Source organism: Pleuronectes platessa, chromosome 2 (assembly GCF_947347685.1).
Source record: "Pleuronectes platessa chromosome 2, fPlePla1.1, whole genome shotgun sequence".
Taxonomy (NCBI): Eukaryota; Metazoa; Chordata; class Actinopteri; order Pleuronectiformes; family Pleuronectidae; genus Pleuronectes; species Pleuronectes platessa.
In genome coordinates, this window is record NC_070627.1 from 18,514,881 (window position 1) to 18,539,604 (window position 24,724).

The window sequence follows — 24,724 nt, forward strand, 5'->3', positions numbered from 1 at the left end:
GTCCTCAGTCTGTCTGGGAAAAGTTTTTTCTCTCTCTTGAGAGAAGAGGGGAGAGAGGGTGAGAGTGAAGGAGAAAGAGAAGGAAAGGAGAGGGGGAGGAGAAATGCGGGGTTTAGGACTGAAAGGGAGAGTGTTTGGGAGAGATGGAAGAGAGAAGAAAGAAAAAGGAGGAGATGGAGGAGAGGGAGGGTGTATAGATTGCTCACAGGCTGAGGGGGCTGTGTGTGGCGCCTGGCGGTGGGCTCTCAGGACCCCTGGCCTTTCTCTGCTCTCTGGCCCTGAGGAGAAACAAAACAAACATTAGCATATGTGTCTATTTCTGTGTGTAACTGTACATGTTTTGAAAATGTGTTTTCCCCCATTTAATATCCAAAGGCCATATTCCATCTTGTTATCCTCCCACCCATCAAGGCACAAAAAGAGACCAAGCCGGCCAAGCAAGACACTTAATGTCCCCTAGTGTCAGTCAGAACATGCCCCCAGGAAGACCCTATGCAAGAATCGCTCCCCTATCTATCTGTCAGTCATGCACAAGTACCAACATCATTCAGCAGTCCTCGGAGAGAGCCAGAGAGAGAGATAGGGAGATAGAAGAAAGGGGGGACAGAAGATAGACAGAGAGAGAGAGAGAAAGAGAGTGCGAGAGGGAAGGATGAAAATCCAGGACTTCCTCTCCCACTCCCTCAGCTGACATGCAGACAGGGATCAGCCATCGGGAGAGAGGGAGGGAGAGAGAGAGAGAAGAGAGGGAGAGAACACTCACCCGTTTCAGAGGCCTATGGTCCATCAAGGGGCTTCGCAGGAACAGTAAAACAACACCAACTATTAGCACCAATGAGGCGAGCACACATGTGGCAGTGGGCTGTAAGTGTGTGTGGGTGTTTGAGAGTGTGTGGAGCTTTTTCATGGCTCACCTGTGGCGGCATCGGAGCAGGAACCTCAGGATCTTGCGAGCAGCCTGGTTCTGTTTTTTAGTTAGGAGGCTGCTGTGGGCAAAACATTTGAAAAGTTCAATAATTAACCCTTGTATGTGTAAGTGCGTGTGTGTTTGTGTGTGTGGGTGTGTGTGTGTGTATGGGTGTGTGTGTGTGTGTGTGTGTGTGTGTGTGTGTGTGTGTGTGTGTGTGTGTGTGGTTAGTACCTGAGGGAGTGTCTGTAGGAACGGTAGTATTGCTGGATGAGGACCGCTGCCCGACGACTCTGCTGGAACTTCCTCTGTTCATGGAAACTCCGGAAACGACTCTGGATCAGGATGGCTGCCAGGGTCATCCTCTTATAAAGTGCATACTTAAAGAGAGGGCACAGCAGCACGTTATTTCCAAATGAATGATAAAGATAACAAATATTATAGTTATTTAAAGTGTGAAAATATTTTAGCTTTGCTCCTGTGAATCAAAGTGAATAATTCAGAATCTACGCCTCATCCACCTAATCCTAATTTGAGTCAGAACCCAACTCAACTTCCATGAACAACATTCAAATAGTTTGATACTGACAGGCAATTTTGTATACATACAATGATGTATACAATGGATTCAGTACCTGCTGGTGTGTGGAAGAAGGTAGTGGGGTTGGTGTGTTAATAAGGTGTGATAAGCAATAATTCTCAACTCAACAGCTGAACAGTACATGAAGCCTTACCTGCTTGTATCGCTTATAGCAACGTTGAATCACTGTTGCAATCTCCTTGCGTTGTTCCTGAATGGGACCCTGAGGGGGGTGACATTAGGAGTTTGAATAAACGTCATAGAGCCTACGATAAATGGTTCATGGTCATCTTAAGCTTTTTCTTCAAGACTGCAATTTATTAAAGAAAATAGGAGGGGAAGCTAATGTGAACAGATGCCGGAATCAGATATGTAAACCAAAAAGGTCACATATACCTTGTGTTTTCTGAGGGCGTGAAGGGCATGCCTGATGGTCTCATACAGCTCTCCCTGCTCTGCTTCAGTCATGGCTAGACAGGGGGAGTCATTTTTCAACCTCTCCTCTTTCATAGCTGCACAGAGGAAGGAGCTCCAGTCGAAGGGGGAGGGTGGGGCTTGCTTAGCCTGAGGACTCGGCTGATCCTCCGGCCCTGAGAGAGATTTTGGTTTGGGGTTAGGAGTCTGGGGCTTGGAGTTCAGGAACCTGGAGAGAAACAGAGAGCCAAGTGAGTCAAAAAATATTTACGCCATTTGATGACATAGGTGAAGCAAATATGGAAAAACAATAGTAATAGTTTATCTCACCTCTCCACCTCACTGAGGTAACCAGACAGTAACCTGACATCGCTGCTGATCCCCACCTTCCCAGAGTCTGTTTCCACAGCCTCCTGTTTAAGCCTACCAGCTGAAGCCTCCATGATGTGATCAGCTAGCATTGTAATGTCCATCTGAAACACACACACACACACACACACACACACACACACACACACATAGGACAGGTGTTATTTACCTTTTTTTCTAATACCAGCTGTCCTTAAAAATAAAAAAATATCTGTAATTTTGTTATTTACTTTCATATTTATTGTCATGACGCACAACTCTTAGTATCTAATACATACAGATAGGCTAGGGAAAAATTTGAATATTATCATTGCTACTTGATTTAGAATTTTCTGTTCTGTGATTTTGTTTGAACATTCATCTTGTTTTGTGCTCTCATACTTTTAAGAGTTAGATGGACTTGTGCAGCCCGTTTTTATTATACTGCATCACAGATTATACAGCCACATCTCTGTATATTTAATTATTATCCAAGTACAAAAACGATATGGATCTGAAATTAAATTGATGCATGTCCATTCTTTCTAGCTACGTTTAGCTAGATGAGCACTAAACACTACAATATCCTGACTAAAAACTTGATTTGAAGGTTTAATGTAAGGTTTAACCAGTTAGTATTGGGTTCTTTCCAGTAATAACTAACTATGTGTGCCCCTTTTCCCTTTCTTGTTAGACGATTCATATTAGTGTGTGTGTGCTTGTGTGGGACTGGGTGGTGAAGACATTACAGATACACCTGCTGATGTTTTCCTATAATGACAAATTCAATGTATACAAACAGTCAAATCCAAATCATCACCGAATGTCTCCATGTCCGGTTTCTGCACCCTTTTCTTTGGCTTTTGCTGAGCTTTAGTATTTCCTTTTTTCCCCTGATTAGCTTCACGTAGGAATTTTCCCTTATTCGCATTGAGGGTCAACATTGGTGGAGAGTTGTTTTCATATATTTTTAATGTATTGTTTGTTGTTTCATGTATTTTATCACAAACATGGCAAACATGCAAGCAAGCTGAACACATATTCAATCAAATAAAGTACAATGACTTCAGTTTTGGTTGTGGAACGAGATCCAAACTGACCCTAACAATCCGCTCCCCCTACCTGCAAGTCCTCAGTGTTATCCTGATAGGTCAGCAGCTCTGTCTCCTCTCCCCTGTCTGACAGCACTCTTTGGCGCAGGTGAATGGCCAGTCGCTCTTTTCCTAAAATCCTCCTGGCTAGGCTACATTGCCCAAGAGTCTGTCTCAGACTCCACCTGGTGCCCCCTCCGGACCCCCCTATCCTGGCCTGCAGGTGGGAGAACTGTGTGTTGGGGAGCTGAGGCCGGCTAGGGCTGGAGCTGGTAGGAGGAGGTGTGTTCTGACAGCTGAGGTTGGAGGGTTGAGTTTGTTGGGAGAGGGTGTTGGGGACGAGAGAACACCGGGCATGAGGACTCGGGAAGGTGTTGAGGAGGGAATTGAGGGTGTTGGTGCTGGGGGTTGAGTTAGCTAACTGTTGCTGGGTGTCTGGACTGGGTTTGAGTCTCTTGGCTGGGGGTGGACCTTCCTTATCTCCCTGTGCTCCCTGTGGGGCTCTGTGTCCTGTTTGGCTCCAGCTCTGGTTCTGGTTGTCTGGCGGGCTCTCTGTCCTGGCTCTCCTCAGCTCTAGGGAAACGAAGATGATGGGAAATAAGAGCTACTTACCAAATAAGTAAACAGTCAGTTAACTCAAAACCAAACGAAAAATCCTTCCCCTCTTAAACATAAAAAAAATATGTCTCGCTATGAACCGATTTCCCACCTGAGTTTGAGTTTGGAGTTGGGCTGTTAATTATTCCACCTGTCCGTGACTCTTCTCTCCATCTGTCCATCCAAGTGTCACCTGGCTGGCCCTGAGCTTGAGGGGTCTGTTGCAGCTGTTCCAATAGCTCAGCCAATCGAGTGTGGCCCCTCGATCGAGCAATGTTGAGAGGCAAGCGACCCAGTGAATCGGGAATAGAAAGAGCTCTCGGATCCCACTGGTAAAGCACCAGTGCTGCCTCAGTATGGCCCAGAGCACAAGCCCACATCTGCAGAGGCCCGAAATGAAAAGTCATACACAGGCAAGGAAAGAATGATACATACACTTGTAGTACCATTCAAAACTATCAGTCACTCACCAGTGGAGTGCAGGAAAAGTGGTCTACGTTAAGAGGATCCACCTCCAGCTCGAGGTCAATACTGTCCGCATGCTTTGTGCTGCAGAGCAAGATGGCAAAAGTGAAATTAATTGGCACGGTCTGTGTGTTCACGATGGTGTCTCTCGTGCTTGTGTGTAACTCACCGCCAGCGAATGAGTGTCTGAATGAGCCCTGCATAGCCCTGAGCTGCAGCCAGATGCAGTAAGGTCATTCCTCTGGAGTTCTTACTGTGGATGAGCTGATTGGAAGAAGCCCAGCACGACTGAGACATCATCTTCTCACAGACCACCACCACGCGACCCTCGAATGAACCCTGATCAGGAGGAATCTGGAACATTAGAGAGGAGGAGTCGAGTAATGAGTTAAGCCAGTAAATGTTTTTCTGCATTTTGTTACTTTTCAAAATGTATTTCAAGGTGTCACAACATTTCACTTTACTGGCATTAAGTATAATGTTAAATAAATGGATCTTGCAAACATAAATTATAAAACAAAAGCAACACATTTGAAATGTAATGCAAACCAGTGCCTATACGCCTGGAAGAAATGCTTCCACTGTGAGGTTTACTGTATATTCTGTTTTAATAAAGCTATTTCAGAAAATAGCAGTTTCAACACCTCTCTGAATTTTAAGTTTGTGGACTTTTTTTAAAAACTTGAATGAATTATGTTTTACATGTTAAGCTGTTAGTAAATTTCAAGATTCACTCTTTACTAAATGTTTACTTCTATAGGTGTTTCATAAGATACTTATCGTTGTCCTTAAATTCTAAGTGAATAACTCGCACACAGTTTTCAAGACCTGCTTTTAATAACTGAAACCAAAATGCCTATTTTGTTTAATGCTGGTTGTGTGGTCTGCTCACTTGATACAGTTTCAGATTGCATTGCTGAAAAAAAAAGAAAAATTCAGCCTAACTGAATTACTTCCTCCTGCCTTACTTGAGACTGCTGATCAGTGGCTCCTCCTCCCTCGACTCCTCCGCCCTTGGTTGCCATGGTTTCTGAGATGGGGTTCTGATTGGATATCTCAGCCATCCTCTGTTCCATCTGCTCCAGACGCTCCAAGATGGACATCCTGAACTGGGTATCTACAGAAATGAAGGCGTGACACACATGCAGTTGTAAGCATCCACCAGGTGTTTGTTGTATTAAAGCAAAATCATATCATGATTTAGTAAATTCTGATCTGAGAGTCTTAGGGAAAGAAGCTCTTCTCTGGGGTCTCCAGTCTAGAAAGTGTATCAGGGCTGGGATCTTGTAAATCTCCTTATCAACTAGGGAACTGGGGAACCAAGTACAATGTGTGTGTGTGTGTGTGTGTGTGTGTGTGTGTGTGTGTGTGTGTGTGTGTGTGTGTGTGTGTGTGTGTGTGTTTGTAAGAAAAGAGAGTATATCTTACAACAAATGTATGTCCTGCATGTCCGTGTTGAGGTTGTATGTGAATGTGACCCTTTTGTTTCTATCCTGCTGCAGTTTTGCTGCAGTGCACATTATGTCATTCCACCTGCTGCTCTCTCACTCAGTCTCTCTGTTTTCCCTCCTCTCATTTCACTCCAATTTTTCTTTCTGCGTTCTGCAGCAGCCTCACTGGGCTGACAGGGTGGAGCCACAACAGTGACACAAAGGCTTGTGGCTCCTCCCTTTCCGCTCCGCCAATCAGACGCGGAGCAGAGTCTCAGTAATACAGCTAATCTGAATACAAAGCAAAACACCTGCCAAACACATGAGATGCAGCAAATGCAAAAACATACAGAGACCAGTCCAGGCATAAAGACACGCAGACATTCACAAACAGTGCATTAGAATGTGAGATGAATTTGAAAAACTTTATTACCTGATACATAATATTTTGATTGCAAAGTTGACGAGATTAATTGAAATTTGACATTTAAGCAAAGAAAAATGGATTAGTGAATTTAATATATGCCCATAAATGTAATGTTCTATTCCACAATTCATTGCGCTATGAGAAAGTTCATCGGTCCTCTGGAAACTCCTAACACACTGTAGGACTTCATCAAAAATGTATGAAAATGGCATACAATCATGTTTTTATTTATGTGACACACTCTAGGCCAGTTACGGATCGCTTTTTGTCCTTTTTAACACAAATCCAGCTGCTTTTGTTCCAGGCTTACTTTCAGCTGTATAGATACCTGTTGATTTACTGATCAACACTGTCACCTCTTCTGTTCAGTTGATGTTTTTTTCCCCCGATAATACTTTGTTTCTTCTGGCAACAAAACGTTGTATACTACATTTATTTTAAACCACTATTACGGTTCTTAACATTAACATTTCTATCTCAATAATCATATCAAACTATTACCCAAAATGTTATAAAAGTTATCCAAAATAGTTAGTAAAACCAGCTTACATTCCACTTTCAGTAAAACTGTGGCTTTGGCACAGACACAGCCTGTTGGAATAGTTTTAGTTACAAAGTACAAGCAACAGTAGAGGTCTATTAAGCTAAACATATTTGGTTCACACAGATCACATCTATGCTTTTGGTCATAGGCCTTATTAAAAAATGATACACAACAGATTCAGATACTGAACTTTCAGTCCAGAAACTTGCAGTCGTGAACATGAACATAAACATATTAAAAACATGTGTTTTCTGTGTTCAAGCTTTGGGTGATCAACACCATGCACACATGCCTGTAACTGAAGCCCATTATCATTATGTGGGCCTCCTCTACAGGAGCCACGTTAGCCTCCCTTCGGTTGTTGTTGTTGAGTTAAGTGGCGCTGTCCACTCCTGCTGGTGCTGAAACAGAACAGGTCGACTGGAAAACTACAAGACTGAAGGCTGATCATCAGTACCGCAAACGCAACACAAACAACAGGCAGACAGTCGCTTGGATTTCAGCTCAAACATAAAGCGTGCAACGAGAAGGAAGACTTGTGGCGTTGCTACGGTCGCTTTGTCTGAGCCAGACAGTGGCTGCGTGTGCTCCACATGTCCGTTACTACTAATATCAATCCTGGGAAGCAAAAGTAGCGCCAAGCTTTACGGCTCTGAAGAATACATTTGGACAACAGGTACATGTATCTGCAACAACACGGCACAAACACAACTTCCACATCAACAACACAGACCTGAACGCCAGTTAAAAGAGCGCGTCTTGAAGTTGTGATCAATTTAAAATCAAATGAGCTACGAACCCAAACAGCGTCTCTCTATCTCTCTCTTATCTGCTGCTCTCTTTGTTCCCGCTTCTCCTCAAACCCCGTTAGTTTGAAGTCTCACACATTCCTACTCCGACCGAGCAAAACACAACTAAGTGCAGTGAGAGAGAAACAGGGAGAGAGAGAGAGAAAGAGAGAGAGAGAGAGATTGTGGGAGAGGGGGGAGGGTTTGGGTGAGCTGTCTCCACGTTGTGTCTCGCAGAGCAGCGCTTCAAATCCGCCCGCCAGACTCGGAGCTGCAGGAGGCTCGGTCGTCATCGGCACAACAATAGATCGCACACTGAATAAACTGGAGCAACGTGCACGTGACGACTTCGTGCACTGACACATATTTACTCAGAATAATATTTATCTCTTTATATCTTTTCTTTTCAGGGAGCGTGTGGCTGCACATTTGGGGCCAAACAAAGGAGCGGAGCGAAAATGAGCAGAGCGCGTATCCAAATGTGGGTATCTCCGCTGAAAGTCAAACACACCGCCTCTCTCTCTCTCTCAGTCTACATTTATATATATATAAATAAATATGTATCTATAAGTTGTGCGGGTAAAGCAGTGGTGACGAACACATGCACTTAAAAATGGACCGGCGACTGTGATTTGAAGTCCTTGCCCTTCACTCCAGCAAACAGCCAGCCTGCTGTGACTGTGGAGCCGCATTGCCGCATTGCGCAACGCGGAGACGAGGGGGGTGAACAGAGTAACCCAGGACATGTCTCACTGAGGAGACCCGTGTGTTTCTGAGCTGCAGCTGCATCACAAGATATATTTGCGCACAGAAGCAATAACACCCCTGGTGCTGTGCACACACATTTAGCCAAACTCCCCAGGACTTGAAAGTACAATGCAAAAAGTACATTTAACTGTCCACATCTTGAAGCAACTTTTAATTAGATTATTTTTTTAAGTGTCACAAGATCAACACCTCCAGCCCAAACAAAACAATCTCCTTCAGAGTCCTCTCCAGCAACCAAACACTTAATTTGGACTCCACAGTAAACCACGATCCTTAAACAAATCCAGCAAAGACAAATCCTAATCCTTCATGAATCTTGGTTTAAAAAAAGAACAGGTGTCAATGCAATTCAACACCTTTTATTCCTGCATGAAGGCAGAGGGCGACCGTAGAAAATAAAGCTGCCTGCAGTTACAGAAGAACAGTTCAGCCCAACAGCAGGAGCAATGTCACTATACTGTTTGTACATCAGCAGCTGTAAATATCTCAGTACATAACAAAGCAACAGAAACGAGCTACACAGTGACACACACAAATATACATATGCACACACATCAACAGGTTTTCTCAAAGCTAAGCTGATCAAAATTAGCAGAGAGGTAAGTCAGTGAGAATTTAAAATAACTTAAGTAACATTTTCGAACATAACTTGAGGTTTAACCCTTTTCAGAGTACAAATAAAACAGTAGAGTGAATGTTGAAAGATGCACACATTTGCTCTCTCGCTCTGACCTTGTTCATTTCTGTCATTAACATTCATCCTGAGTGATCCAATCACAAATCCTCAGCACTAAGTCCGGGTCTAAACACGGCATAATGCATCCTGAATGCATCTTGAAATCCGATCACTCAGAGCATGTTTGAAATGATTTGAAACACAAATCTTTCTTCACAGTTGCAAGCATTCATTCATTCTTTCAGCCCCTCCTTCCTCACGCCAACACATACGACACGTTAATACCGGGTCTGAACGGGGCCTCTCTTTGTCCTTGCTTTGTTTGTTATTGACACATGCAACACTCCAGGCACACAATGCAGCGGTTATGCACAAGTCTCCTCCAGTTTATGGTTCGGGCTCTTTATTGAGTAAATAAGAGCAGCCAGCAAAAGTGTAGCTGTGAAACCCCTTGTAGTCAAAATACACAAGCAAATTTCTCTCACCATCCAGGGACAGCCAGTCGTGCTGAGAAGATGGCAGGGCAGGAAGATCACGCGCCTTGTACTCAAAAACCACAGAGGAAGAGATGACTTCACCACCCATAGCTACCTGTAGCATCACCAAGCCAGTGTCATGGGCTGGAAGCAGATGTGAGGTAAGGTGTTAGTAAAACTGATTAAAGCCGTTTTCATACATGACTTTTTATAGAATCTCCGGAGAATTCGGTCCGGACATTCTCCGCAGTGGGTCTTTCACACATGCACAACGCAGGAGGGGGTTCTCTACTCACACGCATTCACAACAACAACAAATTCCCCACACTAGTCAGGTGAGGGGTGGTGCAGCAGGCAGAGGCGGGAAATAACATAATAATTCTGCTGCAGAGACCACGTGATTTTGTTTAAAGCACATCAACAGCGGCATCGGCTCTTATCACAAGAACCTCTCATGACATCTTTGCCGGTGTCTTCTACGTGTATGGCACTGCTATTTCAGAGTAATGTGCATGTCTGAAAGCAGCTCAAGTGAAGGGAGAGAGAGAAAGATCTTCCCCTCGAAGCATATTAGGACAATATGTGAATTATCATAGTGTCACTTTTACCCATGTGTGCCTGAAAGAGACTATTTGCCAAACACTTCTCCCCTGATCACACTTATTGTAGGAGGATATGACTCATGTCTCACAGACTGTATCATCCTAAGAACCATGTCAAGCCCTGTGTACATTATCTGCCTGCAGGACAATGTCTATAGTATCAATTATCTTTCTGCCTTGTATGTTCTAGTATAAAAGAGACAGCCGACATCTCTCTTTTTGCTACAGACTGCTCATTATAGGGATTGACGGGGCAATGGTTGGGTTAAGGTTTACATTTAAAATCAAGGATATTGCTTTTCCATGTATGAGTAATAAGAGGAGAGAGCTGTGTGTGAGTCATAGACTTTATATTGAGCACTTTTGGACCCAAAGTCTGCACATTAGCGAGCCGGGAATGGAGCAATCGATACACAGCCTTGATCAGTCTCAGCTGTCAATCACCATATTTCACTTAGTTTTCATACCATTGAATATTTTGTGTGTGTGTGTGTGTACATTTGTGTGTGTCTGTGTGCATACACAGGTCTGTTACCTGGGCAGTAGCAGCGCAGCACCCCGGGCTGGATGAGGGCAGCTGGGACACTGATGTGGTCAAAGAGACAGCTGTACTCACTGCCCGACTCCAACCATGGACCTGTGATCAGCACCTTCACTCCGCCCTGCGGCACAAAGGCACAAGGCTCAGTCTCATGTCACTGAACAGATTCTTTGTCTACAACAAACTGCAATAGCAGTGATGAAGTGTTTACTTCATCATTCATACAAAGAGAAACTGGAGTCAATGAGAGAGTGAGACACTCGACAGAGTGCATGCTTTTGTCTAAATTAACCTGCTACAAAATGTCTCCAAGTCGGTGAAGGTGTCTGAAACACGTGTGACTGTGTGTGTGTGTGTGTGTGTGTGTGTGTGTGTGGTCTTTTACAGAATACTTTGTGGGGTCCATTTTTTGCCTACAACCTGCAGGGTGAGGACGTTTTTTTAAAACGGAGGACTTTTTGGTCCACTTTAATGGGATGTTTAAGGGTTAAGACTTGGTTTTAAGGTTAGAATTAGGAGTAAAGGGTTTGGGTTAGGGTTATGCATTTAGCTTCGATGGTTCAGGTTAGGTTGAGGGGCTCTGGAATGCATTATGCCAATGAGAGTGCTTACTAAAATAGATGTACAAACATGTGTGTGTGTTTCAATCAAATATCCTTATTCTATCTGTCATAAAAAAAAAACTCAGAGATACATTGGCCTAAAAATGAAACCTTTTATTTTCTTTTATATAACTCTGAACTGATTGATATTATAAACTGCCTCCTTTACAAAATAGGTATTATTTTTTTAATGACATATCTCCAAAGAGTCTGTGAAGACTCTCTAAAGAGTCTAAAAGGCCTGGTAGCAGCCCCGAGAGGTTTTAAGGCTCCTTCATTCCAAGTTCCATGTGTTCTCTTTAAAAATAATACATAGTCAACTCTACTGTTTCCCACAAATGTTGAACTCATGAAGTTAGATTACACAACAATGAAGAATATTACATTTTTAAAGCCATTTACCAGAGTCTTTGGGAGAGAGTATTTTTTTTAAAGTGATGGTTGTTACATGGCATGTTTCCAACATTCAATCATAATTCAGTGGCAGAACTGGAGTGTGAAATATAATAGGCTGTACATGGGTACATTAATGAGGCCACCCAGGGGAATCGGTGTAGTATTGAAATTTCATCAAAATCCAATCAGCAGAGTCTGAGACACTCTGGCTCCGGAATGACCACACAAAGCCAGGCCGGCGGTATTAGTAGAGATTGTGCTCAACTTAATTTCATTGTTTAACATCAGTGTAAGCCACTGTCAATCATGTGGTCGAAGGACTGATTTTATGTTAGGCAACTATGAATAAGTAATGAATGATAATCATGTTGGGTTTACTAACCTCTGGATAAGACCACTCTGGGGAGTAGTCTGTCACACCAAACAGCCTCCCAGTCTCCTGGAGCAGTCCCAGAGCTCCCTGCTCCACCTCCGAGCCTTGCAGGTGGCCCACTGCTGTGCCATGCTCCTCTCCTGCTGCCCCCTCCTGGGGCATCAAGACCCCAGTGACTGCTGCCCCCACCCCGCCCCCAGACCCCTCGACTGAGATGAAATCATTGATGAGATCAGAGAACTGGCTTCCAAATGAAGCCTCAAAACCTTCCAGACTGATGGCTGATCCTGCCCCAGCTGCCGCGGCCGACACACCCCCACCTTGCTGAGGAAGAGGAGAACTGTAGAGCGCCCCCTCAATGCTTGGACCTGCACCTATCGACTGAGGACTGGCCCCCACTGAGCTGCTGGCCCCTGGCAAACTTACACCATTACAGAGAATCTCGTTTTCCCCTCCCCCTCTTCCTCCCTCCTCTCCCCCTCCATGGTCATCTGTGGGTTGCAGGTAGTGCTGTGTGTCCACGCTTGCGTAGGCCTCGTGAGGATCCCCCGGCTTCAGCAGTAACTCCCCTCCATTCTCAGAAGTTTTGTCTAAGCCCCCCATCTCCCGATGTCCCCTGCTGCCTGACTGGTCGACGGTAGTGTCCTGTGTTGTCAGGGGAAATGGGCCCACTGCTGCTCCTTGGCCGTTCCTTCCACACAGGCCATGCTGGCCCGGGCTGGCTTGGTGGAGATGTGTGCGCGGATCTCTGTTGGTGACCGGAGAGTCTGTTGGCACTGTGGGCAGACCTATGTATGGTTGGGCCTCACCCGAGTCCTGGGTACCCTCCGTACCATTGGTCTGCAGAGAGGGCTGGCTTGTCTGGGGGGAGGCCTGGAGGAAGAGGCTTGGGGAGGGGTGGTGTACAGTCTGGTTAAGACTTGTGACACAGGCGGATGACATGACAGCACTGAAGTCCATTTGCTCCAGGGTGGTGCTAGGGCTGAGGCCAGTTCCCTCTCCTACATAGCTACTCTGCGAGGACAGCGGCTGCTCCACGGGCACTGGTTCCGTCTTGATGTTGAGGACGAGGGCTGGATTGTAGAGGAAGCTGTTAGGGGAACAGTGGAGTCCTCCATCATCACCATTACACCCCTCTGTCTTCCCTCCACCTCCACCGTACGTCTGACCCTGCTTGGGATTGTTGAGGAAGCAGTCGGGGTCGAAGGTCATGGTGTTTTCAGGGATGCTAACTGCGCCGCCAGAGTCTAGAGAGCTGGACAGAACCAACTCCCCTCCCTCCCCTAAGCCCACCCCACCAGGAAATGATGCAAACCTCTGGTTTTCGGGGGCCACACCCAACAGGATGCCAGCGGTGGTACTCTCGTGGGCAGATGCCAGCAGGTGGGTGTTACCAGCAGAGTAAACTGAATCCCCAGTCAGTGTGGTGACCTCAGACATGAACACAGCGGTGCTTTGTGACAGACCAGCACCAATGGAGAGAGCAGGACTGTCGGCCATGTCGCTAGTGATTGACAGTGGGGAGCTCTGGGTGGTGTCAGGGACCTCCACCTGGTTGTTGGAAGTGGAAGAGGACACCTCCATGCTGCTCTGTGGAAGTAAGGAGGGTTTGGTTATCCTGCCGTTCCTCCTCTCTCCTGCGCCCACTCTGCCCCTGCCCCCAGCAGGACTGGGCTCTGTCTGGCCTTCTGACACATCGCTGTTCTGGACCTCCGTGCCATCTGCTTCCTCGGCTCTCTGGCCTGCCGCTACACCAGTACCCACCGCAGATCCACCCCCTGCTGCTGCCCCGGACTCCTGCTTGGATGAGATGATGCGCTGCTTGACACTGGAACATTTCTGATGCAGGCTGCTTCCAGCACCTGACAGAAGAGATGAGCAGAGGAGAACACATTTTACATAAAGCACACTGTGATCGTATTATCTTTATATTTATGACAATCTGTAAAGTAACGTTGAATTGCCTCACTAACATTTGACAGTGTGTAACAGCGCCCTCCAGTGTTGTGAGACTACACTACACAACTGAGTTAATTGAACAGATGTTCAAAAATTCAAAACACATGTATGCAAAACATCTGTTTTTTTTACATAAATTTTTTTTAACAATATCTTTCAAGTTTCAAAATTATACTTCCTCATTTACAATTTCTGGATTTAGCCCAAGTAAAATAACAAACACCAAAGAGTTGAAGTGTCAGAGACCTAATGCCCATTAAATCCCAATGACCACAGAAGGATCAAGTCAGTGTTTGAGAGACGAGAGCTAGGGAAAGGGACAAACACAAGGCTATTTTGTTTGAACAAATTAGGGCAGACAGAGGGACAAGAGGGGATACGATTCAGATAGGAGACAATTCAAGGAGTACCTAAGTCAACAAGCCACTTAGTTTGGGGCAGCTGTCCTTATATGCCTGTTTGAACCACATCAAAAGATGACTGAGATTAGGTAAGTCTGAGTGTCTACGTGTGTTAGTATATGTACTGGAGTTTTCTACTCCCTGATGCTCAGCTATGAATAATGTATGCTGGATATTTCAGGCATCTCTGTCTTCCTTCCCTGTATTCTTCCCTTTCTTGTTGGCAATGATTGTCTGCCTCTAGGTGGCAGCATGGCGCTGACTGTTGGAACCATCAAGTCTTTCCCAATCCGCATATAGCCCGGCTGAATGTTAAATATAATACTGAATGTCTCATTTAAAGGTGGCTTGTTAAAGAACATTTTTTTTCTCGAAATCTATCACTTGCTTGTTAAGTCCTGTTTTCACTTCAGATTTATGTTTAAAAGAGTCTTGATGTTCCAAATGTTTGTTTTTTTAAATCAAAATTTAAATAAGAAGGCCAATGTTTGAAAACACCTATCTGGGGAAATTGCTGCTTGTTGCTTTTTGGCTCATTTATTTATTTGTACCTTCAGTAACATAATTATAAAATGTCTGAGCTAAATAAACAAAATTTGATATTTTTCTTTCATGCAAGAGACATTTTCAAATCATCTCCCCTGAATTGTTGTAAGCACCTGTTGTCTCATCTAATAAGTGATGGCATGGTTTCAGACTGCGCCCCTTTCCGCTGCCAAGTTGTTTATAAATCCCTAAAAACAAGCCAGTGAAGCAAATTATCTGTTTCGGATTTACTACACTGGTTTCCTACAGATTAATTTTGAATCTTGGCTAGTGTAGGGTCATCATCTTTTTCATCACTACTGTACCATGACAAATGGTATTGTTATTGAGCCAAGGTGACTCACAACCCCGGGTTTTGGAGACGCGGGAGGGCTGAAATATGAGATCTCTGGAGTAGGAGGGAGGTGAGCGCTGAAATGGCAGTAAACACTAACTCACACATGGGTTTGAGTTGTCCAATGAGCTCCTCCTTGCTCCACTTGGCCCACTCCTTCCTGTCTGTGTTGATAGAGCAGAGGACGGGGCCGCATGGCTTCCCGCTATCGTCCACTGCCGGTACATTCAAGTAGTGCACCAGCACAATGTCTGGGTTCTACAGGACAAGGGCACAAAACACCACCAAACAGAGACATGCACGCACTTGGAGTTAGTGTAACACAACCCTGTGTTCATTAATTCATTGTTCTTACAGTACACAGGGAGGGCAAGAGTAAAATGATAGTCTATTTACAAAAAAAGTGGATGGTGGGGAAAAGGAAAGCAGGAGAGAACGTGGAGGTCAGGGAGGTCGGATGTAGCGTGTCAGATAAGATTCTCACACCTGCCCATAAAAGATTTAACAGCTCAAGCCCACTCATCACTCTCTCTAACCCCTGCAGAGGCTGTGTAGGAATGTGTGTTTGTGTGTGTGTGTGTGTGTGTGTGTGTGTGTGTGTGTGTGTGTGTGTGTGTGTGTGTGTGTGTGTGTGTGTGTGTGGAAAGAGAGGGAGAGAGAGCGGTTCAGAGTAGCTCTCACTATACTGTAGGCCACCAGCAGACCTATGGAATTTTGACCCCATGAATGATTCAACAGGTGCGTTCACATGCGTGTGTGTGTGTGTGTGTGTGTGTGTGTGTGTGTGTGTGTGTGTGTGTGTGTGTGTGAGAGAGAGAGAGAGAGAGCCAGAGAGAGAGAAGCTCCTCTTGATGAAAGATTCAGTAGACAGACTCAGGTGAGGGGGAGGACCTGCTGAGGTGGAACACTTTTCTCTCCAAAAGAGGATGGCACAGTGGGCTGCTACAGCACCACAGTGTGCAGTGTTACAACACTCACAGACTGATTTATGATCATATCCACTGATGTGTTTTGATATATGTGCAAGAGCAGAAAATAGCACATTTCACATAAAGCAAGAATTTCCCCCAAATATTTCCAGACAGCAGGGATCTAGCTAGTTTGGCATGCTGGAAAAAGAAAATATATTATGTTAGGGCAGATTGAATTTTCAGTCAGTGGCTGGAATTCCCTAGTAAGTTTCATGTGACAAATTATGCAGGACATTCTGGTGGAGTTTACATAAATGCATAAGCATATACATACATTAAAAGAACATTGCTGGGTATTCGATTTTTCTTTTATAAGCAAATGGAGAGATGTGAGGAGAGAGGAAGTGTGAATGTATACGGGCTTGTTTGAAAATTCATCATGGAACCTGTCACTGAAGATGATGAGGTTCTGGTGACCATATCTTGCATGGAGTGTAGAGGTAGAGATGTGTGCGTGCGTACTTGTGTATGTGTGTGTCTGTGCGTGCAACTTCTGCTCTCTGTTGTCTTTCACATTAGCAGTAGTGTGAGTCAAATATTTATATGAAAAACCACATGCCTTAATACACAGGAGACACCTGTGCATGTGTGCATATTCTCTCTCTCTCTCTGTGTGTGTGTGTGTGTGTGTGTGTGTGTGTGTGTGTGCAGTTTGTAGCCCCGGGGTGTTTTCCTTGAGAGGGCCACATAGAGTAATACCCCAGTCCTTGATGCTCTCCTTAAGAATTGGGAGTCAGGGTTAGATAACACACTGTGCTCTGGAACTCACAGTCAACTTCAGGCAATGAAATGCTCTGAACACTATGTGAGCTTTATACAAGACCTGCGGGCCGAGCATATTCTTGCTATACTCGAGTCGTGGAACTGTTTGTGTGTAGGCCACTCCACTCAGCCACACAACATCAAGTTTTATTGTGGGCCTAGCTTCGTGATAGGTTTTTCAGTATATAATCTGCCTCATTAATTTAAAAGAGGAGGATGTTTATTGCAGGTTTATGGTTTAGCTTAATGTTTAGTGTTTTGAAAATATAACGGACACTTCTGTAGTATGCCATGTATTCTCTGGTTGTCCAGTTTTGTGTAGAGTGGTGAATAAAGTCTTAACAAAGCTGGAATAAATGTCACAGAATGACTATTTGTTATGATATGACATATATTTTCCAACATTGTCCACATGTGATTTGTATGTGTATATATGCGTCAGAAAAGGCAAGGTGGGACAGGGGCTGGGCTTACCTGCAGCAGCCAATAGCATCTACGATGGAAGGTGGGGATGATGGAGGAGTGGACGTAGCAGCCATACAGACACTAGAGAGAGGAGAGGAGAGGAGAGGAGGGGAGAGGAGAGGAGAGGAGGGGAGAGGAGAGGAGAGGAGGGGAGAGGAGATTGCCGGGAGGTAAACAAGAAAAAAGGAAGGAATCAAAACCAAAAGTGAAAAAGGGGGGAAAAGGAGAGGAGAGTAAAGGAGAGAACAGGAGAGGAGAGCTTAAGTTATACCCACTTAGGTTGTATTGATTGCGGTGCTAAAACTAAATTGCAAACATGCTGTATGCGTTTTTTCCTAATGTCTTTTCTAAAATACCATAAATCTGATGTTGACAATTACAGCACAAGAGATGGTGAAATTTACTGCCTCAGCAGGACCAGACAAAAACCCACTTGGAATTCATAAAAAATCACAATGTTGTCAGCTCACAGACACTGCAAGAGAGATCGGAAACAGTGAAGAGGACGAAGAAGAGGGTGAGGAGTGAGGTGGAAGTGAGAAAAGCATAGAGGGATAGTTGAGTGTCAAGGTGGAAAAGATCAAGAGGCAGTTTGGAATAAGACTCCATCCAACAGAGGATGATTACATAAATACAAAATAGTGTGTACATGTGTAGAAAAGTGGAAATAGACACAAATTAAAGGGGTTTATACTTTAATATTTTGTTTCGAAGTATTACCCTGGGTATGAAATATATCAGTACTGCTGCCAGTGAAGTGGTTTCTGAACAAACACCAAAAATGGTTTTCCTATTAAATAAGATATTCTACAGATGCTATTTCTTTTTATTAACTATCTTGAGTGCATCAGTGTGAAATTCAAGGCAGCTGTACAAGAGACAGTCTCTCATAGTCATAGTCTTGCCATCTCAATCAGTAAGTACTGTGTATCAAGGTATACATAAGACATTAAGCCAGGTTGACATTTGCTGACATTCATCAATATCCTGGGCTATGGGAACATTTTGCTCAAGGCTGAAACTGTACTGAGGAGCGATGCCTAATGAGGAGTGTGTTTGTGGTGTTTCACAGAGGAAAGATGGAATGATGACAGAGGTCTTCTTTCAAGGTCATCACGGTCATTTTTCCACATGCACTAATAACAGGAATCACACCCAGAGGCTCAAATGAATTTGTTGTTTTCCAAGACAGAAATTGCACACTCAAACACAAATACTCAGCGATCAGGTTGTATGTAATCAACACCTAAAACTTGTCCTGTTTCCTTTGATGTACACACTTCTATTTTCTTGCCATTTTTGCCTCTTCTCAGAAGTAGCCCGCCCTTTATCTAAAGTGTGTTTTGCCAAAGGCAGAGTGCATTTCCATATATTTCCATTTGATATGAGGAGGCTTTCCATCCAGGGTTATGTTTTTCTCTCCAGCTTCCTGCCTCTCCCCATCCTCTTTCTCTCCCTCTGCGCATCTCTGCGTTCTGCTCATTCCCTCATTCCCGTCCCTTGCTCTACACACTGCACGCTTGCTTGGGGGGGGGGGGGGGGGGGGGATCCAGAGGAGGAGGGTGACACAAACAATTACCGAGCAACTGCCAGGGAGAGAAGCACTTTCTGTTACAGATGTATGTGTGTGTGTGTGAGTGAGTGTTCAGGTAGGAATGTAGAAAAATGAACCGCATGTGAGATGAATGTCAAAGGGAGTGTGGGGTCGTAACTCATAAAGGTGTAGATAAAAATATTAGATCTCAATTATTCTTTTTTCCTTTGTGCTGTTCTCCTGCTGACCTTTAACACAAAACTACTGAGCTATCTGGAAACATCCATGTGTCTCCTGTCTGTCCTTCACTCTCCCTTCTACTTCGTTCTGTCTGTTTCTGACACATGCACGCTCACTACTCTCACCTCCTGGTATATTCCTGCTGAATAATCAATTTCTGAAGCTGGCTGATGTGACTCTCACTCACACACACACACAGACACACACACACACACACACACACACACACACACACACACACACACACGCACACACACTCGCACAGACGCTGCCTTGAGACTGGATCGATACCCCTCTCTGTTCTGCTGAAGGAGGCATTGACATCATTCCTGGCCTCGGGCCAAACACACTCTTATCTTTCAGAAAGAGAGAGAGACGGAGAGGGAAAGAGGGGAGTTGGGAAGGGAAAGAGAGAGAGAGCGAGAGAGAGAGAGAGAGAGACACCACTTGCTCCCAGGTAGCGTATTGGCCTGTAGCTTCTCAGCATGTGTGTTTGTGTGTGCATTCGCGTGATACGCATGTCTCCTCGCAGTGAAGGAGAGTAAGTTAAGGACAAGACAGGCAGTAAAACCGTACTCGGTGCCAAACGACCATCGACTTGTTGTTCCTCTGCAGCCTCTCACCTCGACTCCCTGCACTTTGAGCTTCATGTGATCCTCTCGGGTGGTCTTCCCGTCTTTCCTCTTCTTCCAGCAGTAGCCATCTTTCCTGTACTTCACCTTCTTGCGGTTGTAGAGAATCATAGAGCCATTTTGAGGCCTGGTGATAAAGAGACGGCGAAACACACAGTGTCACATTATGTTGATCATACAGAGTAAATGTTGCAGTAATTTCGTTGTAACCGAGAGAATTTCAACTCCATGGAAAACAGCAAATAAATGGTGTTCAAGCAAAAAAGTATGAAAATTCTCTTGCGTTGCTGTTTCTTAAACACCAACTGGAACAAGCACGGATATGTTGCATCTGTAAATGTTACTCTCACACAGTTTAGTTAGCTGGTCCCATGCACCCCTTGCATACACAGACTCATACTCCTACGTGTTAATATTTTAGTAGGGTGATTTATCAGCACAGCAGGAACATCGGCCTCTGAGCTCCCATTCTATATACACTTGGTGGGATGAACATACACGCACACACATACACACACTGGGACACGCACCCAAGCACACAAGTACACACACACACACACACACACACACACACACACACACACACACACACACCAGGAGCCACATAGAAAGACAGAGGTGCTGGAGTGATATCAGACATGGCAGGACCTACAGCTGTGTGTTCTTTGGAGTCAATGTCAAACCTGCTGCTCGGCAATCAATCATTTCAGTTGGCAAACATTAAGGACAGGTGTGTGCGCATGTTTCTGCGTCCGCGTGCACATGTGTGTGTGTGTGAGTGTGTGTGTGCGAGTGTGTGTGTGTGTGCGTTTGTGTGTGTATGTAGGTGGAAGAAAAATGCTTCTCTGCCTTATCTCATGACAACAGAACTAGAACAGGCCCGTTAACAATCAATAAACTAACACATACTCACAAGTGCTCGCTCTCCCTCACACGGTCATGTGCAAGTAGGCACACACATTTATTCACCTCCTCTCTCCTCTCCTTAACCTCCTCTTCCCGATCAACCTCCAGTCTTTATCCCTCTTATCACACTATCTCTTCATTTTCTCTTTACTGCTTCCTCAGTCCCTCCATTCTCCACTCTGTTCCATCTCTACTGATCTTCTCATTTCATCTGCTCCCTCTAGTCCGATCACAACCCCTTTTTTTACTCTTTTTTCTATCGCCTCCTCTGCTCTCCTCTACCCCCCACCTATTCTCCTCTGATCTCCTCTCCTCTCCTCTCCGAATTTGATGTAGACACATCTATATGGACCGAGATGATTGCAATTTGCTCAGAACACTGTGTGTGTAGTGAAATTGAATTTACTTTGAGCTGATTTTCTTTGACACCTTGAATCTGTTCTGTTTTGGGGAGAGCCTGCCAGTTTCTTAGTGGAGTGGAGACCCCCACCCTCCGATCAAAGCCGAGTTTAGTCTCTGTCTCGAGCTGTGTGAGTCATCTCAGAGCTGCTGATTCTAATTATGTTACGGAGAAGATGGATGAGATCAGATGTGTGCCTGTGTGTATGTGTGGGTGGGAAATGCGTGCCTGTTCCTTTGTACGTGTGCGTGTGTGTGTGCGCATGGAGGTGCGCGCACGTGGATGGTACCCATGTTCGCAAACCTTCCGATTCAAGCAGACATAAATGCTATTGATTGTAACTGGACTGTGATGTGTGGGATATAAAAAGCTTTTCTACCGTTCCACAGTGTAGCAGAGCGAAAACAGAGAAGGCAAGGGGAGGAGAGGGGGAAAAAAGACAGCAAGATAAAGAGACATTGTGGGCGAGAGAGAGAGGGTCCAGTAAAGGGAGGAGAGATGGAAGGAGGAGTAGATGATAAAGGAGAGGCTGAGAGGAGGTAATAGTCATTACTTCGAACTGATAAGGTATTTCAGTGAGGGGGGGAAATGAAGGTCATTTATTGTTTCCTTAATATTACCCCCCACATGTGCAAATGCATGCACAGATATGAATACCAACACACACACACACACACATTCAGGCATGCACAAAAATGTCACTGGCTCCATTGGCTGAGCTCCTTTCCATCTGATGGGATTAGGTGTAATCTGTTTTAATCGTGCCTCGTGTCATGTGTAAATGGGATTATATCTAACTGCTGCTCAATATCACCAATATGACTGCTGCTGCTGCTGTTGCTGCTGGGGCTGTGTGGCAGCACAACCAATCAATGAGAAATCCATCCGCAACATAAACTGTGCTGCTGGCCTCAGGCTGCTCCTGAGAAGAGTCCTTCAGCTCGCACAATGGGAGAGCAGGGGCATCACCACGGGCTTCGGTGGTGTCAGTCATCAGGAATGGGGCCGTGAGACGGCCGTTTCGCTCACTTCACTTTTACTTTCTTATTTTTCTTGCCTTTCTCACCTCTTTTTTGCCCTGTTTTTCGGCGCTTCTCTTTCTTTATCATCCCTACATCTGCAGTAAATGTCAATAGGGTGATTTATCAACACTATCAACACTTCAAAATGCCATTTTTCTTCTGTCTTCCATTTTCTCTCTGCCTTCTTCCTGGCCACAGCCTTCACCCACTCTGGAAAGGAGCTACTTATGGTTAATTTGGATCGATGAATATTCAGTTCTGGCATGTGAATTCCTGTTCCCACCCCATCACATAGACACACTCATACTCCCCCTCCCTTTGATCCCCCCCTTCACCCTGCTATGTCTGAATTATACATCACTTATCCTAATACATTTACATTTATTAATACTCCGTTTTCAGCTGACTAGGTGCTTTACAGTCCAGCCATGTTCTAGAGCGCTCTCCACATGTAGAGTGGGTCGTCAGCAGGACGTGCATCGAAGTACATCGCTAATGTTTTAATCAAACAAAGACAAAGCTATTGGCCTTGAACCAACGTGAGCAACGGGATGATTGACTGATTCTTTGTGTGAGAGAGTGCGTGTGTGAACCATTGTCTGCACTTGTCTCACCTGGTTTTTGGCGATGTCGTCAGCCACTCATCATGTTTCTCAAAAGTGATGAGATATGCAGCAATCTCCTGGGGAGACAAAGACAAGACAGAAAGGTTACACTGGTGAGTGTGCCTGAGAATGTGAGTGTGTGTGTGTGTGTGTGTGTGTGTGTGTCAGAGGGAGATAAAACATAACAGGTATTTCCAGATGACCTGCTGATGTCCAGAGAGAGTATATGTCACTATCTGATTGCCACGGTGTGGTCTGGGCGCCTGATTGGTCACAGAGCAACCAGTCAGGAGGCAGATATAGAGGACAGACCCTCAGGGCCAACAACCAATCACGCTCACCAACACACTGATGTCTCCCTCCACTAGGGAGGAAAAGCTATCTCTAGATACACACACACACTCACCACATAAACACACGCACACAGAGACTGGGGGAGCGGACCCATACACTCGCTGAGAGAGTGCACTGATAGGAAAAGTTTGCTTGTACTTTGCAGTTTCACAGTTTCCCGTCAGATAAAGCTTGCTCCTAACTTGATTGTTAATTCCTCTGGCTCTCTTTTCATCTCCGGAGCTCTCCTCTCCTCGCCATACTATTTCCTCTACACTCACATGAATCCAATAAGGAAAAAAAGGAAAGTTCAAATCATACAGGTGCATTCTACCGAGAGCAAGCAAAACAAACTGTCCATACTCCGAGATGGAGACACACAGACGCACAGATGCAGCCGAAAAGAAACAATTGTTTATACCTCACTCTTTGTAGTCGCTCACGCAACCCCGCCTTTTTCCCTTTGCTCGGAGAACTCTCTCACCCCTGGCCTCCTCCTTGAAACATCTTACTCTCTTCCCCATCTCTGACTCCCATCTCACCCACTTGTTGTGAAAGACTATGAAATGTAAATTGTCCTCTTAAGGCAATCAGTGTTTGAAATGTGGCACAAAGCAATAGTGAAAAAGACATCAACACTCAAGCACTCCTTCATCTACCCCCTCAGATCAACAGCCTCCACTCCAGACCACCTCTTTCTGTGTGCGTGTGTGTGTGTGTGTGTGTGTGTGTGCATGCGCGTGCATGTTTGATTTTAGGTATTTGTCCCAGTTTGACATAAGAGCCCTCCAGCTTCACACCTATGAGAAGATATGGAGGGACAGAGAGGGAACAAAAAGGCAGGGGGAGACAAAAAGAGAAAGCAGCTGGAGGGTGCTGGCACTTAACTGATTGTTTTTTTTTTAGTGTCCTCCATTCGATCCTCATGTCCCAACCCCCCCGCTTCCTCATCCGGCATTTATATTCGTGTTTATATGTATGTGTGTGTGTGAAGGGGGGATGGGTGGGATTTGGTAGACTGTCATCACACCCTTAATAATTATCACTATCAAGCTGATCACTGTTTATATTTATTTCTGTCTGAGGCTCATAAAAGTGCTCCGAGCTGTGTTTGGGTTGGCTACACAGACGCATTTTTAGCCATAGCTAGGCACAACAACACACACCCACACACAGAGGAGTGCCTCATTCATTTATGCATCTATTCATTAGCTGTGACAGGCAGCCACCTCTCCTCCTCCCAAACCACTCCGCAGCAAGTCAATATCCTATACGGCCTCCACAGCCCCGGCCAGGCACACGGACTCCCCTAGTGACTGTCAGCCAGTGGGAGGCGGGAGGAGAGAGAAGAAGAGAGGAGACGAGGGGCTGGGAGAGACAGAAGGATGGGAGGATTAAGAAGGAGGGAGAGAGACTTGCAATTAAAGGCCTGCCCCATAAGAGCCATTAAAAAGCCAGAAACAGAAGAGTCAGCTGAAACAGCAGTCTGACACACTCTAAAACACACCCACACACACAAGAACACACATGCACACTCACGCTGCAGACACACAATGCTGCTCACGCCCTCAACCAGCACACAGGCACAG

At 45.1% G+C, this 24,724-nt stretch overlaps 1 protein-coding gene across 1 annotated transcript in view; it reads right to left on the bottom strand.

Annotated features, from left to right (window-relative positions):
* Positions 1–202: 202 nt before the first annotated feature.
* Positions 203–24,724, bottom strand: part of LOC128457223 (calmodulin-binding transcription activator 1-like) — a 47,181-nt gene continuing 22,659 nt past the window's right edge. The window contains exons 4-21 of the mRNA XM_053441829.1: positions 22,812–22,879; positions 19,861–19,996; positions 17,473–17,544; positions 15,370–15,523; positions 12,035–13,887; positions 10,649–10,775; positions 9,521–9,655; positions 5,371–5,519; positions 4,572–4,756; positions 4,408–4,486; positions 4,050–4,317; positions 3,372–3,913; positions 2,232–2,374; positions 1,884–2,130; positions 1,642–1,710; positions 1,142–1,287; positions 915–986; positions 203–278 (exon numbers count right to left, since the gene is read on the bottom strand). Coding sequence (XP_053297804.1) covers positions 203–278; positions 915–986; positions 1,142–1,287; positions 1,642–1,710; positions 1,884–2,130; positions 2,232–2,374; positions 3,372–3,913; positions 4,050–4,317; positions 4,408–4,486; positions 4,572–4,756; positions 5,371–5,519; positions 9,521–9,655; positions 10,649–10,775; positions 12,035–13,887; positions 15,370–15,523; positions 17,473–17,544; positions 19,861–19,996; positions 22,812–22,879 — 4,521 coding nt within the window. The remainder of the gene's footprint in view (positions 279–914; positions 987–1,141; positions 1,288–1,641; positions 1,711–1,883; positions 2,131–2,231; positions 2,375–3,371; positions 3,914–4,049; positions 4,318–4,407; positions 4,487–4,571; positions 4,757–5,370; positions 5,520–9,520; positions 9,656–10,648; positions 10,776–12,034; positions 13,888–15,369; positions 15,524–17,472; positions 17,545–19,860; positions 19,997–22,811; positions 22,880–24,724) is intronic.